The sequence below is a fragment of the Passer montanus genome, unplaced genomic scaffold (genome assembly GCF_014805655.1).
Source record: "Passer montanus isolate IOZ18808 unplaced genomic scaffold, ASM1480565v1 scaffold80, whole genome shotgun sequence".
Classification (NCBI taxonomy): Eukaryota; Metazoa; Chordata; class Aves; order Passeriformes; family Passeridae; genus Passer; species Passer montanus.
Genome location: NW_024373257.1, coordinates 921468 through 937949, shown reverse-complemented (window position 1 = coordinate 937949; position 16482 = coordinate 921468). Strand labels below are relative to the sequence as shown.

The following is a 16482-nucleotide window of genomic DNA, read 5'->3' as shown; positions in this document are numbered from 1 at the left end:
TTAGCCAGCCTGAGGGGCAGCTGGCATTGGAGTGTCCAGACCTCACAAAGCTGCAGAGGTGTGGGCAGTAAATCTTGGGCTCCACCACTGCAGACTGCTAAATGCAAGTCTGCAAACACAAATGGAGCATGCTGTGTCCAGAGTTAAAGTGTAACAGTTGATGTTCCGTGCTTTTAATTCCATGGATAACTATGCACCTACCCAGAGGCAATGGCTCCACATTATTAGACATGAGCCACTTCCCTAAGTAAGCACTATGTAAGATGCCAGTATTTCAAAATTAGACAACAGTAGATCTTTTTGTTAATGAAAGCTGAAGAAATAAGGGATGTCTTAATAGGATAAGGTAAAAAAGCAAACTTAATTCTCCAACATTTATAGTGTTCTAGTGAGTCATGACAGAGATACTAGACAACAAATTCTGGTGAGTTTAGAACATAACCTTCCCTTTTGCAGCTTAAGAGCAGAACTACTCAGCATTCCTCAACTTATATAAGGAATTCAAAAACACCAAATCTCTTTGCAGAACACCCTTTAAAGCTACCAAATACACAGACAAAAAGCCTCGAAACCCTGTAGCTTCTTCAAAGATTTTTCTTATCTTACAGCAACCTATAAAGAGTTCTAGTGACCATGAATTCCAATAGTTTAAAACTTGTTTGCCTCTTCAGGAAATAGAAGTTACGTTTTCTCAAAAGCTGACTCTTCCTGCCAAGTCTCTTTGGAAAGCCAGCTTTGGTACAGCCACTGGCAGCACACGGAGCTCAGCAGAGTACTGTGAGTTCTGATAAGGGGTGCTCTACAAGCCTGGCAGCCTGGAGATGGAGCTCACCAGGCCTGATGGCAGCTGTGGCTGCTGCCTTGGGGCTCCCAGGAACACCACAGCCAAAGTTTGGGATTGAGTCATCTCTGATAATGGCTCAAGTTGGGAACTGGCACCCCTCAGTCACCTTAGAGACAGGCTGGGGACTGCTTCCTGCGGATAAAATCTCCATTTGGAGAAGCTGGACAATGCACCTCCCATGCTTTAAAGGAATGAAATTAGGCAAGGGCCACACCCAGCACTGCCTGAAACATGCCATCACAGTTCACTGCACTGTTTGGTGGAGCTGTTTTGTTTTGGAATCTTGGGAGGGCACTTTTCTTGCCTTTTGGTTTTTTTTTTTTTGTTTTGTTTTTTTGGGATTTTTTGGGGGGTGGGGGGCTTTTTCATTATTTTAATACAGTTAGATGAGTTTGGATCCATTTGCAAGCCAGCAGGCTCAGAGCAGCCCAGCTGCAAGACAGCAGAGAAGGTTATGGGTAACTGCTCCCACCTTCACCTTATGTCATCAGTGTTCTGCAGGCTGCTCAGGAACCAATTCCTGTTAAGCAAGCATGAGTCCCATGGGATAAAACCACACAAGCTGGCATTTCAAACACTGACAGGCACACACAGTGTGCTGTACTAAGCAGTTCAAGGTCTCAGCATACCTCCTGAAGCATTTCAGCTAAATCAGGTCATTTATCACGAGTTTCAGGATTCTTGAACATCTTTAGAAAAAAAAAAAAGCCAAACCAACTAACAAAAAAAATCACACAAAGAACAACAACAAAAAAAAGGCTCTCTGCATACAATAACCATGACTACTCTAACAAGAGCCTACAGCTTCAAGTTAATCCCAGCTACCATTTACCTTGATGATATTGTTCAGATCAGTCAGTTTGTTCTTGCAAGTGTCAGACATTAAACAACAGCAGACAAAACCCAGCTTGTTTGGCACCCAGTCCTGAGGAGACTGAGGCCATCCTGATGGATTTGCTCCAATGAAGCCCAGAGAAGGAAGAGAACACTTGCACTGGGTGAGGCAGGATCACTGCTCACCTTCAGCTGAGATTTAGAAGTTGCTGCAGTCTCTCACAAGGTCTAGGTTTATTTAATGACCATGGAAGTAAGAAGATAAAATTTTTGCTCTCTCAGTTGCATGGAAGATATTTCATAGCATGTCTGCCCTTCACCTAGCAATTTCTTAAATGATTTTGAAGTACAAAAATTCTAGGTATGAACATCAGACAAAGATATAAAGAAGGTGGTGGTAGGTTAATTAAAACAAGGAATAGAACTCTGAGTCATTCTTATTTGAAGTTCTGTTTTGCTTTGTTCCTATACAAGTGATTGATATAGTATGAACCAGCTACTGAGGAGCACAAGAAAATAGCTATTCACTATGGATTACCACTATCTTAAAGGGATTTATTTAAACAAACATAACCACATGTGATGAAAATAAGTGAAAAGTTTGTGTTGCCTAGTTCCAGTAATGCCCAAATTGGTTTTGGAAGTCCTGAAAGTCAGTTTTGAAAGTGTGTTTTAAATAAACCAAATATTTCTGCTATGGAAGAAAAATAATGTATACATTTTTATGTTAAGTTTATAACAAGGCTTTTAAAAGAAAACAGTTACAGGTATTCAACTGCATCAGACTTCAAAAGAAAAGAAGATTACACATACAATACAAAAATACAAAAAAATATTTTTAGAACTTACAAACTCAAAAGTCTAAGTGGTCAGAGCTTTCCTAAAATAAAAATAATAATAAAAAAATACATTTCAAGATGCACTTTCCTTTCTGCACTTGCAAGTTCAACTTTCACAAGAAGACAGTTTTAGAGGCAGGATGAAAGCAACTAATATATTGAATGCTACAACCATTTTCCAGCTGAAATTAATTTAGTGGTTGACACTATCAGGTATTTGAGTTTAAACGAACCTTATTTGGGGTATGGGAGGTGGTGCTGTTGGGGCAGGTGGTGGTATTGCTGTTGATAATGTTCTATTTAACCAGTTCTGTTAATAAAATGTTTTTACAAATAGGCAATCTAAATTAGACTTAAACTTAAACAGTCACTACTAGCACTGAAATCCTTCAGCACTGTCCTGCAGTATGGAAGCTAAGAAATAAACTGACCAGATTCATGTCACTGCTGAAAATCACTGCAAAAGGAAGACAGGCAGGAAAAGGTCAAATTTTATTTCTGAAGCTGATACTTGCTAGGAACAGCAGGACTGCAGATACAGAATTCTTTGACCTGATAGTGTCCACTGAGGTCATAGGCATCAAGGCATTTTGTCTTAAATGACAAGACAGGGAAAGTGCATCTTAGATTTTTCATACTTAAGCAGTGAGTTACTGATTTTTGGTGTGGCTTTTATTCCTTCTAGGCATAGTAAAGAAAAATATTTCAATCAAAGGTGAAGCTTAATGTACATTAGCTTGTATTTTTGGTGGTGGTTTTTGTGTACCACTAGGAAATGCTAACAAGCACTACTCAAGGCTAATGATTTAAAAGGAGCACACTGAAAATACTGATTTACCTTTGTAATGAATATTCTTTACAGACTGTATCTAATATACAGACAAGGCCCATTTCCTTAGGACAGAACAGGCCACTGAAGGTTACACACCCTACATGAAGTTTTAAACAAAATCAGAGCTAAGTTACCAGAGCCACTCAGAGCAACGTAATTCCTAGTTTGCAGAGACTTAACAAAAGGTGACTGCAGGGAGAAAAAAAATCCAAGTTCTTACTATTTCCTGTGTAAGATTATATTCAAAGTAATAGTCCAGTAACACTTCTAGTACAAGACAATGCTCACTCTCTTTAGCAGAATTCATAGGAGTCAACTGTTTCTCCTGTTACGAAGAGGGAGCCAGAAGTGAGAATGCAAGAGCATTCAATTTTAACCTGATTAAAGAGACAGTAACCTTTTTCATCCACCTTATTTAATCACTGACAAAAAAAATTATCTTAAAAAGGTACCACTCCAATTTCTTTATTATCTGTAACCTTTTGAAACTAATCACATGAACTACAAAATTAGCAAATGCCTTGAAATCTGTATACAAAACATAAATTACCTCTAATTTCAAACTCATTTATTAGTGTACCACTCAAAGTCTTAAAAAAGTGGCTCCAAAGATAGTCTCATACCATTCTTAAAAAAGGAAACTGTTCCTTTAATGTTACACCCTCCCCTCCCCCCAAAACACCCAACTTGTAATCCACATCATTTAGTTGTTTTCTTGGTCATGGACATTTCCAAGATGAGATTTTATATTTCGTTCCCATAGCTTCTGGTTGTCAGAAAATCCATGCTTTCCTTTATTGAACGAATTTGGTCCTGCTGAAGTTGGTGTATCCCTGTGAAAAGCAAAACAAGAGCAGTTGAGAAAGCCAGCTCAACTACAGTACACTGTGCCACGTGACACTGAAAATGCCAATTTCAAGCCCAGTCTGCCCCTCTACCACACAAACTTCTTTCTGTTACATCAGGAGCCCTCACTATTTGCAACTGTGAGCTGGCCACAGAATTGATCTGTACACAGTATGTCAAAATACAGCGATGAGATGGAGCAGGAGAGGAGGTGGCAGTGGCAGTAACTGCTGCCAACTGAGGATCTAAATTTGTTACTGTAGAAAAAAGAAAAACCACCAAACTAGAGAACTTTCAGAGTGACTGACTTTAAAAGCAGTCTATCATGATAAACACCTCTGAAATACAAATTCTCAAAATTCATCCCTAATTTAAGTGAAGCCTCCTCTGAAAAGGCCCCTACTTATTTTAGGACTGTTCCCCTACCATCTCAAATGTGGACAAGCAGAAGAATTACACGATTTATTATTAAAAAAAAGAAGCAATTCTTTGGAAGCAATTCTTTGTCTGAGAGATGATTCTTATCTTCCGTTGCACATGAGTTTAAAGATGTGACCAGACTACCTACTTCAAGGCAATACACTTACAAAAAAAAAAAAAAAAAAACCAAAAAAACCAAAACAAAACAAAAAAACCCTTCTATTTAATGCAGACTCAATTTCCTCCACAAAAAATGTAAATAAGATTCAAAGTTCAAATGCAAATGTAGTACTTTTAACCTGTAGATGACGCATTTGAAAATCTTGTTTCTGGAGAAACAATCTTCTTTAACCTGTTCTACCTCCTTGTACTCTCAAGCCATCCTCAGGATCTGCCCTGAGCTGGTATCCACACACTCACCCTGCTCCAGAGCACAGATCAAAGCTGCCCTACCTTCCGATGTTCTTCATGCGCATCTTGGCTTCGGGGGGCATTTCCTCTGGTTCGCTCTGCAGGGACAAAGGAGGTCAGAGCGGGGCCTTTGGACACCTCAAAGGCCTGACAAGAGAAAGGCTGGACTACAGCCCTAAGGACAGCAAAGTGACTTTGGACACAATGCAGCTCCTACATGGTTCCAGAACAAAATATAAATTCCTTTGTTCAACTCCATGAAAGAAGGAGCAGCAATATGACAACAAAATATTTAGCAAACCAGAAGCACAACTTTCCTTGGCCTCCCCCTAATCAAGCCTAGAGAGAGCAAGACATAATTTGAATTATGTTGTGCATCTTATTTTCAGGGAGAAGTTATCAACATTTTAATGATTTCTTTAACACAGAGCTATTGTGCATTCTTAATCAGAGCCAAAAAAGATGCTTCTAGGTTGAAAATTCCTGACATTTATGATAAGAACCATAAATAACCCAGTGTCTGCCTACCATACCAATGGTATTTTGTGTTGATCACAGGCTTATTACTCACATCTTCATCTTCATTGAAAGCTGCTGCTACAGAAAGGGTTTTTGGAGCCAGAGTTGGAACAGGCTCTTTAGGCTTCTGGAAAAGACAAAATGCACAAGTAACGTAAGTCTACTAACTCAAAAAAGCTATCCTTGGCTTTTTAAGTATTTTGGTAAAATTAAATCAAACATCTTCACTGAAATGGGCAACTGGGGGAAAGTTTTTGTCTGAATCAAGCACATAAAGGATTCTCTAATGACAAAGGAAAATGACTGCTCATTTGTGTGTGATCACTCTGAGCAGCAAGCTGAGCCCTCTCATGTAACAGCTCCCCACATGCAGGTCTTCACTTTCTAGCACACTGCAGGAGCACTCAGCCACTGGTGCATGACATGAACAATTAAAACAGAACCTGAATAACTTGTGGTATTCAAAATTTTACTGCGTCATTATTTCCATTATTCTTTTGGTATATTCTTATCCATCAATGTCAGAAAAAAAAATGTTTATTTTCTTCCATTTTAACGATGTGATGGCTTTCTGGCTTAAAACAATTCAATGCTTTTAAACTACTATCAATATCTAGCTCACAGTCCAATTAATGTAAGTTCCTTTAAAGAGTATTTCTTTTATTTCCAATTATTAATTCCTCTATTTAAGGTGTAGGAAGCTGTCAAACTCACAACTGTACTACAACAGTGGTACCAAGAGTTACTTCAACACCACTGAGAAAAAAAACCAAGTAACTAGTAACAGATTGCTACTACAGTACTAAATCAATCATGTACAGTGTTTTCTCCATTTTGCCTTTACTGTTAATTCTTTGCACACTCCTAGAAGCTGGTACTGCAGCAGAGCCCTTATGCAACTGCCTACAGCTGTTCTTACTGATACTGCACAACATATAAATACCACACCATTTTTAAAGCATCCGTGCCCAAGGAGTGGGGAATGTACTAGGGGAGTAAAAATGACTGAAGAGAAACAGGTACATTTCAGCACTGTCCATCACCCACTAAGTTCAGTGAACCAGAAATCCTGAGCCAAATTTATTGCCACTTTGGAAATGAGAAACTGAAGCATGCTAAAACCCCACAGAAGGAAGCCTTGTTCATTTTTCCAAAGTCTGAGCTGACCTGGCTGCATTTATACCCTAGAATGCTGCCAGCCCACATCTCCCTTCCATCTCAAAATACCAGAGCACCCTTTTAATCCTCTGCAGGTTTCCAAAATGCTGGCATTGCGGGTGCAAGCCTTTCACCATTAGAGTTTGAATTTGGGGCAGACAGCTACTGATAGTATCCACCACAGTGACAGGTGGGAAATGGAAATGAGCTGTATTAAACAGAGAGGCAGCCCCTGGCTTGTCCTTGGCCAAGCCAGTGGAGGATTACTCTGGAAGTAGAGAGTCATCAGATTCACATCTGAACAAGCACAAGGATACCTTGTCCTGGACGATCAAGGGAATCAGAATTCTTAGGAATCTATGTAACAAAGCCACATCTCTTGCATTTAACACGAATAAATCACACTGACCTTGCAAAGAACAGGCAAAGTCATGGAAATATGCTACAATTCCCCATCCTAAAATAAGATCTTTGGAGTGGGTAACCTATTAAGCCATCTAGATGCTTTCTTCTAGCTTTAAGCATCCTATGCAATGAAGCTCCCAGAACTCATTTCAAAGTAGCCTGAACAGCTTAACAAGTCTGCTCATTTCCCTAAGGAAATTATTGCAGACTTATCAAACCTCATTATAAAATTATTCTGCATGTTCAAAGATCTACAGTTCATTTCAATCAAGCCTTATGATTCCTGAGACTACTGACCTGTTATTAATCACCTTGAAGTACTTACACATGCACGACTAGCTGGCCCTGCAATGCCTGTTTGAGCTTTACCCAAGTGACCCTCATGGGAATTCAAGGTTTCCTCTGCAAGGAAGCCTCCCCAAAGTACTTCCCTTTTCCCTCAGTTTCCCTAAAATTAAAAGCCCACAGTAAACTTACATTTGCTCCCAGTTTGATGGATATTGCAGATGCCTTCTTTGTTGTCTGACTGCCTATGGAAAATCCAAACTTGGACATTTTGGCAGGAGCAGGCTTTGTGGTGAAGTCTTCAGCTTCTTCATTAGCTGCCCGTTTCTCTGCGCTGCGACTCGAACTTTCTCCTCCATTACTGGAAGAAACAGTCTTAGTTTTCACAGGTTTTTCTGCCTCTTCTTCAGGTCCTGGTGAAGTCGAAACAACTTACCAAGATGAGCTACTTTTACTGAGCAGATTGATGGGAGCAGCAACCTCAAAAAGCATTATACTTTGGGTGCAATAGGTAAGATGTTTTTAGTGACAGCAGTTTCCAGCAATGTATATTTAGTGGACAGCAAAACACAAAGAGAAGAAGAAACTGCAAGCACTCCACTACTTGTAAAGAACTTCTTGTATGAGCCAGGAAAACAATCTTGAAGCACCATCTCTTTATTTAGTATGGAAGTCAAAGTTCATGTAGTAAATTAAATGTAGATGACTAAATCTTTTTAAATTTTTAAGTTGCCACAGATAAGCTTTCATAATTGGAATCCCAATTCCAAATCTAGAGTAGATAATCTAAGTTAAAATTAATTCTACTAAATTTCTACAAAATCATGTCCATGCCAGTCTCTATGCTTGTCTGGCACAAGTCTAAAACCATGGGAGTGACTACAGTGAGGCCAGCTGTCTCAATCATCTTTCAAGTCACTGCTTGTCCACATCTCATCTGTAATAAATCTGCCAAGCTCTGCTTGAGGAAGGAATCAGCACTAAAAAAGCATATATATAGATTTCATCTTTTCTGGGTTTGTATAGTCATGGAAAACACAGCAGCTGAACAGTGATCCACAGAGAAAAAACATTCAAGTAACACTTCCATTCCTATAAAATCAGCTTCTTCAGCTACACCAAGAGACAAAGGTGTCCTTGGAAAACTCACAGGGAACAGAGTAAATGCTTCAGCAAAAAGACACTTCCCTGCTGCTGCAATAAGCAAACCACTGCAGCAGCAGAAGGGGGGAAAAAACAAACACACATTAAGGAATGGACAGGGAAGTGCTCACAGCAGCAGTTTAAAACAACTGGAGCTAGCACAAGTTCCTCATCACATCAAATGGAGAAGAGCACCTTCCATGCACAGCAAATTCCGACCATCAGGGGATAAAGCTCTTTGCACTGCTAATGCAAAAAGCTACTAGGTAAGATGAAGCAATGGGAGAGAAGAAAGTCTGAACTGGGGGTCAACAAGATTGTAGCTCTGAGAAAAAAAAAAAGAAGCAAACAACATCAGGAAAGAGAAAAACTAGGGACTCAATCTATATATATTTGTCTGCTATTTCCCAAATCAGAAGAAGCAGAATATACCACTTCTACCCCACTCTTCCAGGTATCAATAAGTGATTGAAAACAAAATGGATTTATCATTCATCTTCAGAAATATGGCAATCACAAAAAAATTGTAACTTTAATCAGTTTCACTGTATTTAAAAAATGCTACTAGAAATTTGATCCAGAAAATATAGATATAAAAATGAAAAACAAAGGAGGAAAGAGAAACAATCAAAATTTACACAAGTGACCTTGGGCACTGGAAGCTGTCTTAGCAGAGTTTACAAACAGCAATCTGCAGAGGCTGTGAGAGCATCCTTACATTTCATCCATAAAATCACATTAAACAATGTTCCAAGTGCACCCTCAGTACACTAGAGACTGATTCAAGGGTAAGCAGAAGATTCACTGGCCTTAAAATTGCTGGAACCATAGGGCTAAGTCTTCTTTTTTATAATATACAAAATCCACAGCAGCCCAAAATTCAGGGCACAGGGAACCAGTTCCTAGACTAGTGCAAGCCTGAAGGTTATTACACTGCTCCTTACACCTTACTTCTTTAAAGTGCAAATTCTCAAATACCACCAAGCACAAGATGAAGCCTAATACAATCTACCCACATCTGTTTTCTCACCAAATCCTAAATGGCATCTCTCTCAGAATCAGTTCCTATCAGCTCTGCATTCTGAGCATTATTTCTACTGGGCTTGCCAAAGGCTGAACACCAGACTGCTGAAAGAAACACTCGTGCTGGGTGAGAAGGCTGTGAGGGGCACAGGACAAGTGGGGAAGGTGGGGAGGGAGCTGTTGTGCTGCTTGGTTTCTGCAGGAACCAGAAACGCAGGCACATTTACCATTCAACAGGTCTCCACCATCTCCCATGCCAGCCCAGAAATATATTCCAAGATACCAAGGCTGCTTTATCACTTCCTGGAGGTCACACTTCACCTACAGAAAGCACCAGTACCATTTCCAAACCAGTGCCCTTTCCATGGATTGCAGACACACACAGTTGTCCTCCTTCACAGCGAAGTTTTACTCATGTGAATCAACAAGCCACACGGGTGGGCAACTTCCACAGCCCAGGTGGCAGAAGGGACAAGAGTGACAGTGCCAGCTGCACAGCATTGCAGGATCTGTTGCTCCTGGGAACCACTGGGGCATGTGGGAACAGACCAGTCACAGCTAAATTAATTTTAAGATAAGCCCCACTATCTTGTCAAAAGCTAAGAACTGCAAATTGCTTTCAGAAATCCTCAAAGAACAGCTATTATTCCTGAGGGCCAAGGTACCTCAACTCATTCAGATCGTGTTTCAGCACACAAGACAGTATGAATTACTGATGTGCTGATGCTGTCCAGTTACTGTATTACTAATAAAAAAAAAACAACCCAATACCACCACCAAAAAATAAAAAACAAAAAGCCACCAAAGCCCAACAGAGAACCAAGAGTCAAGGAACTACCTAAAATCAATACTCTTCAAATATGAGTGATTATCAGAAATAACATTCACTCCTGAGGTTATCCTCGTTGGTTTACAACCCCAATTTAATTTTTCAACAGATCTAAGAAGTGCCCTCTCCCTACAGAGATATTAAAACAAAAAGAAGAGACACACCAAGAAAGGAAAGCTTTATCTTTGCAAAGCCACTGTCCTCTCAACTTTAAGGGAAGAAAGAAGAAAAGAAACACACAATTAAAATTTTCGAACCAAATACTGCAGAAATTACAGGAATGTCCAGTCATAACATAAATACTACAAAAACCAAACAGCAAACTTACAGATTGTTGCCAAGCAAAAAATCCCCAAATGCTTAAAACAGCAATTAAAGAATATTCACTGTACCCATTTATAAAAAAGGTACCATAATTGTTGAAAGTTAAATCTTTTAAGGCTGTCTTCATCCTTGCAGACAGCAACAGCCGTATTTCTCTCAGAACACGGCGTAAGTACTCCGCGTATTTTTAGGAGAGAGAAACAGCGCACTTGCACGGACAAGGAGAAGCTGGTGGATTTTTACAAAAGCGCCGGTGAAGCTGAGCACAGCAGGCGCGACCGGCCTCTCCTCCGGCGCAGTCCCCTCAGGCCCAGGCCACCCGCTCTCCCCGCAGGGCCGGGCACCGCACGGCCCGGCCCCGGCAACTCACGGCCGGCTGAGGCACACCTGGATTCACCCCCCCGGCCCAGAGCCCGTTCCCACCCCACAGCTCCGCGGCGAGAGGCGCTACATGTTCACCTCCTGCGGGCTGCGGCCGCTTCGCCTTCTCCCCCTCGGCTCTGCCGTCCGCCATTTTCCCCCGCCTCCTCCGCCGCCTCACGCGCCGCGCACGCGCGCCGCTCGCGGCCCGCCCCCCCGCGGGGCCCCGCTCGCGGCCGGGCCGGCCCCGCCCCTGCGGCGCGCGGGGATGGCGCGGCGGGAACAGCGGTCGTGTGGAGCCGCCACGAACACACGGCTTCCATTCCCTCCCCCGGGGAATCAAAGTCACCGGGAACGGCGGGAGCGCGCCGGGCCGGCGGTCGTGTGGAGCCGCCACGAACACCCGGCTTCCATTCCCTCCCCCGGGAATCAAAGTCACCCCCCCGGCACCGCACCCTGAGCCTCTGTGTCTCGGGGGCGCGGAGGAACCGCGTCCGCTGCTGCGCCCTCCTCACTGCGCGTGGTTTAACGCTCACCTCCCTCCCGTGATTCACAATGCCATTCACTACCTCACTGCCTCCGCGGTGTGTATAAATACCTAAGGCGTGTGGAGGTGGTGCGCCAAGAAGAAGGATCCAGTGGTGCCAAGCAATGGGACAAGAGGCAACGGGCAGGAACCGATGCGCAAAAGTTCCACCTGAACTGAGGAAGAGCTTTCCTGTGCAGTGACCGAGCAGGGCAGGTTGCTCAGAGGGCTATGGAGTCTTCCTTGCTGGGGATATTCAAGAGCCGTCCAGATGCAACCCTGTGCCATGTGCTCCGGGATGACCCTGCTTGATTCAGGAGGCTGGACCAGGTGACCCACTGTGGCCCTTTCCAACCTGCCCAGTGTGTGATTCTGTGACACGAGCTCAAGGCAGCAGTGACACCGCCTTCCCGCACCCCAGTGTGCAAGCCAGTTCACAGAGCAGAAGAGGCTGTTTGTATGGAGGAAGAGCAAATGACAGAACCCACCCCATGGCAGGGGTTGGACCTAGATGAAGCCCCTTCCAGTCCAAACCATTCCACAGTTCTGTGACACCCAGCAGCACGCAGCTCCACTGAGGAAAGTCTGCTTGAGTGAGGCACACACACTCACACAGCCAGTCCTTGCACTTCAGGGCTTCCCAGGCAGCTGAAGGCAGCTCTCAAGCATCACCTGGAACACCACCCTAGGGTGAAGCTTTGTGTACTTCCCAACCACACACAGCTGAAAGGAGCCAGGTCTTTCCCTGTGCCAGAGGTGATCCATGCCTGCAGGCCCCTGCCCCTCACAACAGGCAGTGAAGGGCAGTATCAAGGCAGTGAATCTTCTGCCTTCCAAGCCCCACCTTACAACAGCAGGTAAGAAGGGGTCACCAGGGAGTGGGTCACCACCAGCTCATCATCTGCCATCACTGACTTTAAGCATCACCCACAAAGAAAGCCCTCCTCATCCCACAGACCTGTATTTAGCTGCCCACGGCAGCTCTGCAGCCTGAACACAGACTTCCAGAGAGAAACCAATAAATTTTGAGCTGTGAGAAATATTAAAAGGCTCTCTGATCTTCTAAGTATTTACTAATAGGACAGTTTACCATCTCAGAAGTTCCAGCACTTTGGGAAATATTCATTACATGGCCTGAAAACACAAGCACTCTGGAATAAAAGTCTTACACAAAAGTAGGTTAATTTTTTTTCAGCACAGTCAAGAAATTTGCCTGATTCCTTCCAAACAGGGACTTTATTTGTGCCAGATAGAACATCCAGAAACAAATGGTGTAGTTCCCCAAACTCACACAAGGTTTTAACCATTTAGTTCAGCTATCAAAGGTCAATTCATTTGCATACAAGAGGATTCTGGAAGTAATGGGGAGAGGTCTCTTCTACTTCATCTTAGTGATCTTACAGAATAAAACTGTAGACAGCCTCCAAAGCAGAGAGCTCTGAAGACCTTTGCATTCAGTGGTGCAATCACCCTTGTGCAAGCACAGCTCAACTGAACAGACTGACAGTCTTTGTGTAGATTTATTTTTTTACAACATATTATCTTATTTCTCTTACATAATTTCAGTAATGTGTGAATAAATTTAAACAGCTGGACTACTAAAGTAATTAAAAAACCCAACTCTTAATGATGGTAATTTCAAACATAAGCAACAAAACATGTTCTGAGATTAAAAGCTGAAGAGAGTTCCAGATGGACCAAGAAGATGGCACAGTCTGTGTGTAAAAAATTAATTTTCCTCCCCATCACTCTACTTTTGCTTTAGTTTATACCTCTGGGGGTAGTTTTTGGCAAATTGCTTTTCTGCTTTTTCCCGTCCCTTTCCAAGTTTGAGTGTGTTGATCAGGTCTAACGTTTTTTTCAATTCCTTTACAGGCTTGTTTACAAAGCCACAGCATTTCCTTTTCGGAACAAATTCCAGAGCCTTCTTCCAGTCAGCAGTATCTTTCAAGGTTAATAAAATATGCATCATTTGATCCAGTGTGAGATTTTTGGCACCAGTATTCCAAAGCAAATACTTCTCCAGTGGAAGGGCTGCAGTCTCCAGTCCTAATCGCTTTGCCCGTGCTAAAGAGACTCCTGTTTTTATGCTCCTGTCAACCATTGACCCAACAATATAGATCTTATCGTGATCAAATGTTTTCATTACTTTGGGAGAATCAGCTGTCAGATAGATGAGCTTATCCTTTGGAAAGATTTCTGTGTAGCACTGGTCTGTCACTGTGATAAGCAGTTTGTCCCATGCCTCCCTATAATTCTTGATAAATTCCCTGTGATAGAGGCTATCATCTTTGAAGTTACAGAAGTGGATGTGGAATGGATCCACAGATTTCCGATTGCTGCTTTCACTCATTACTATCTGTCTCACTGTATTTGAGACTTCTCGGACAGACATCTCTTTTTCATAGGACATGTCAAATACCAGAGGCTGGCCAAAGATCATGGACTGAGCAGCCCTCCAATTGTATGCTTTATCCATAGTGCGGGACCAGAAATGTAGGAATGGGCTCTTTTTGATCTCATCTGGTTTTGAATCTTGATCTTGTGCTTCCAGCCTCCTTTCCCTTTTCTCTTCCATCTTTCTCTTGTCATTTTTCTTGTGAAGTTCTTTGAGATGCAAATATTTTAAATACTTCTTTTTAGCTGACTTAGAAGGACACTCCATAAAGGTTTTTAGCTGTTCTTCACTAATATTTTCTGGAACTGCTCTGCCAGCTAGCCTCCACATCTCCAAAGTCTCACGTGCAGCAGCCAAACTGGAAAGCTCCTTAGGCTCTGAGGCCACCTCAATGACCTCTTCTTGCAACCCAGATTTCATTACCTTCTTCCACTCATCTAAATCCAGTTTTTCTGAGGGCTCATGTGACTTGTCTTGCTTCAGACAAAGTGATGAACTCAGAGTTCTACTGAGTGGAAACAAATCCTTTTTCATCCCATGTTGCGTGGCAAATGGAAGGACAGAACTTCTTACAATTCTTCTCAGAAGCATATTAGCAGACTGCATATTTAGACATGTGCTGTGTTGCAACATTTATCTGCAGTAAGAGGGGAAAAAAACTTGTCAGAAATCACAAAGAAAACACATGCAGATTTTTATTCTTAGTAACACTGACAGACAATAGGTTACTTCTTGGAGGATGCTAGAAATTCCTCCTTCTACGATGATTTTACTGCTTCCTAAATAAAAACAGCTTAAACCAGCTATACTTACTGCAATTCAACCTTCAAGAACTGTCCAAGATCTCTTCAAGTTATCTGGATCATACGATGAGCCTTCACAACCAGTCAGAGAAATGCTGCATGCAAACCAGAAGTATTTTTATATAATTTATCTATCCTGTGAAAACAGAAAGAAGAGATGGAAGAATAACAACTAGTACAAGAAAAGACCATCTTTTCTCTTTTTGCTAAATTGTCTGTGAAGTTGGCATAGGCACATAAAGCTGAAGACATAAATCCCCCCAGTCCCATTAATTTTATCCACATTGGTATTTAAATATGAAAGGTCTGCAAAAAGAAAAACACACCCAAGAACATTTAATAGTTTCCTTGGCCTATGCACATTACTGAACTAAGCCTCAGTGGAGTTTCAGTCCTTGAGCAAACGTGATTTGGACAAAACTAGAATTAATTCCTAATTTTTAAATCAAAATTCATAATCCTCCTAATAAACTGAAAATAATGTGATACACAGAACAAGAAGTTAGATCTAATATTGGGTTTTTAAATATGTACCTGCTCAGGTGAGAGGCACAGTGTATTATTTAGAAATGTTATATAATCTGGCATGCGTTTTACTACACAGTAATTGGTCAAATTGGTGGCAGACCTCTCATGTTCTACCATTACCAAGATAAAAGAAACAAGAACAACCAAGCAACCTAACAATGTGAAAAATTTTAAGTGCTACAGTGGAAGTATCCCTAATTTTACAGTGAATAATTTAACTACTGGCAGAAGTAATAAGCAAAGAAGCATGGAGAAATCAAGGGTTCAGCTCCTTAATTAACTCACATTACTGGAGCTCCATTTAAGTCAATATTGAGCACCAGATTTACACTGTCAGAATACCTGATGACAGCTTTTGATAGAGCCAAGTTACCTTCCAGTGTGTCATTCACGAACATCATTACTGCAAGTATCAATCTAAGGCTCTTTAAAGAACCTAGATTTGTAGTACTAAAGTATTTTTCTTTTCTTTTTTAGCATGACTTCACTGCAACTCATCTCAATAAAAGAAAGGCTCTTCACTGATACTTCAGACTGAACAACTTGCCTTACTTCTCCAGCACAGCTGCCCACTCAGAATCACAGGCTGAGTAAAGTTGCAAGAAGTCACAGTGGATGTGATGTGGTCCAGCTCCTCTGCTCAAGCAGGGTCATCCCAGAGACACGGCACAGGGTTGTGTCTGGACTATCTGGAATACCTCCAGTAAGGGAGACTCCACAGCCCCTCTGTTCAGTGCACGACTACCTGCAGAGTACAGGAGTTGCTCCTCATGTTCAGGTGGAAGGTCTGTGCCTCAGGTTCTGCCCATTGCTTCTTGCCTCATGGCCTGGCACCACGGGCACGAGCCCGGACCCACACCCTCGGCTCTCCTTTTAGACACTCACTGCCTGCAGGGGAGCAGCACTGCAGTGTTTAACAACTTTTAAACCAGCCCACGAGCACCCGAGCCGCCGAGCGCCAGCCCACACCCCTCAGCCCTCCCGGGACACCGGCGGGGCCCGCGGCCTCCGGGGCACCGCGCCGCGGCTGGCGAGAAGCACCTGCCGGACGTCCGGCCGCACTCCCGCCCGCCGGGGCTCGGTCGGGGCAGAGCAGGGCCGGTCGGACCCCGAGGGACCCCGAGGGACCCCGAGGCGCGCCGCGGTCTTTTTCAT

At 42.6% G+C, this 16482-nt stretch overlaps 2 protein-coding genes across 4 annotated transcripts; both read right to left on the bottom strand.

The window, feature by feature from the left end:
- Nucleotides 1-2212: 2212 nt before the first annotated feature.
- On the bottom strand, nucleotides 2213-11253 carry LOC120513369 (PEST proteolytic signal containing nuclear protein). 2 transcript variants are annotated; one of them, XM_039732738.1, is made up of 5 exons: nucleotides 11136-11253; nucleotides 7586-7806; nucleotides 5598-5672; nucleotides 5069-5124; nucleotides 2213-4182 (listed from the first exon to the last, which is right to left on the bottom strand). In XM_039732738.1, exons 1-5 carry the CDS (start codon nucleotides 11224-11226, stop codon nucleotides 4053-4055), a joined length of 573 nt encoding a protein of 190 aa, XP_039588672.1. In that variant the 5' UTR covers nucleotides 11227-11253; the 3' UTR covers nucleotides 2213-4052. The 2 variants fall into 2 exon arrangements, with proteins under 2 accessions (XP_039588672.1, XP_039588673.1); XM_039732739.1 differs by having other exon boundaries at nucleotides 11172-11253.
- Nucleotides 11254-12815: 1562 nt separating this feature from the next.
- Nucleotides 12816-14937, bottom strand: TRMT10C (tRNA methyltransferase 10C, mitochondrial RNase P subunit). 2 transcript variants are annotated; one of them, XM_039732790.1, is made up of 2 exons: nucleotides 14810-14937; nucleotides 12816-14633 (listed from the first exon to the last, which is right to left on the bottom strand). In XM_039732790.1, exon 2 carries the CDS (start codon nucleotides 14627-14629, stop codon nucleotides 13349-13351), a length of 1281 nt encoding a protein of 426 aa, XP_039588724.1. In that variant the 5' UTR covers nucleotides 14630-14633; nucleotides 14810-14937; the 3' UTR covers nucleotides 12816-13348. The 2 variants fall into 2 exon arrangements, with proteins under 2 accessions (XP_039588724.1, XP_039588725.1); XM_039732791.1 differs by having other exon boundaries at nucleotides 12816-14627; nucleotides 14804-14931.
- Between the last annotated feature and the right edge of the window lie 1545 nt (nucleotides 14938-16482).

Bases quoted from the DNA above. Each gene is read 5' to 3' on its own strand.
- LOC120513369 (XM_039732738.1), bottom strand. From the start codon at position 11,226: ATGGCGGACGGCAGAGCCGAGGGGGAGAAGGCGAAGCGGCCGCAGCCC. The intron at 7,807-11,135 runs GTGGGAACGGGC...CGACTTCACCAG, and splicing joins TCTCGCCGCGGAGCTGTGGG to GACCTGAAGAAGAGGCAGAA. The intron at 5,673-7,585 runs GTAAGTTTACTG...TGTCTTTTCCAG, and splicing joins CCATCAAACTGGGAGCAAAT to AAGCCTAAAGAGCCTGTTCC.
- TRMT10C (XM_039732790.1), bottom strand. From the start codon at position 14,629: ATGTTGCAACACAGCACATGTCTAAATATGCAGTCTGCTAATATGCTT.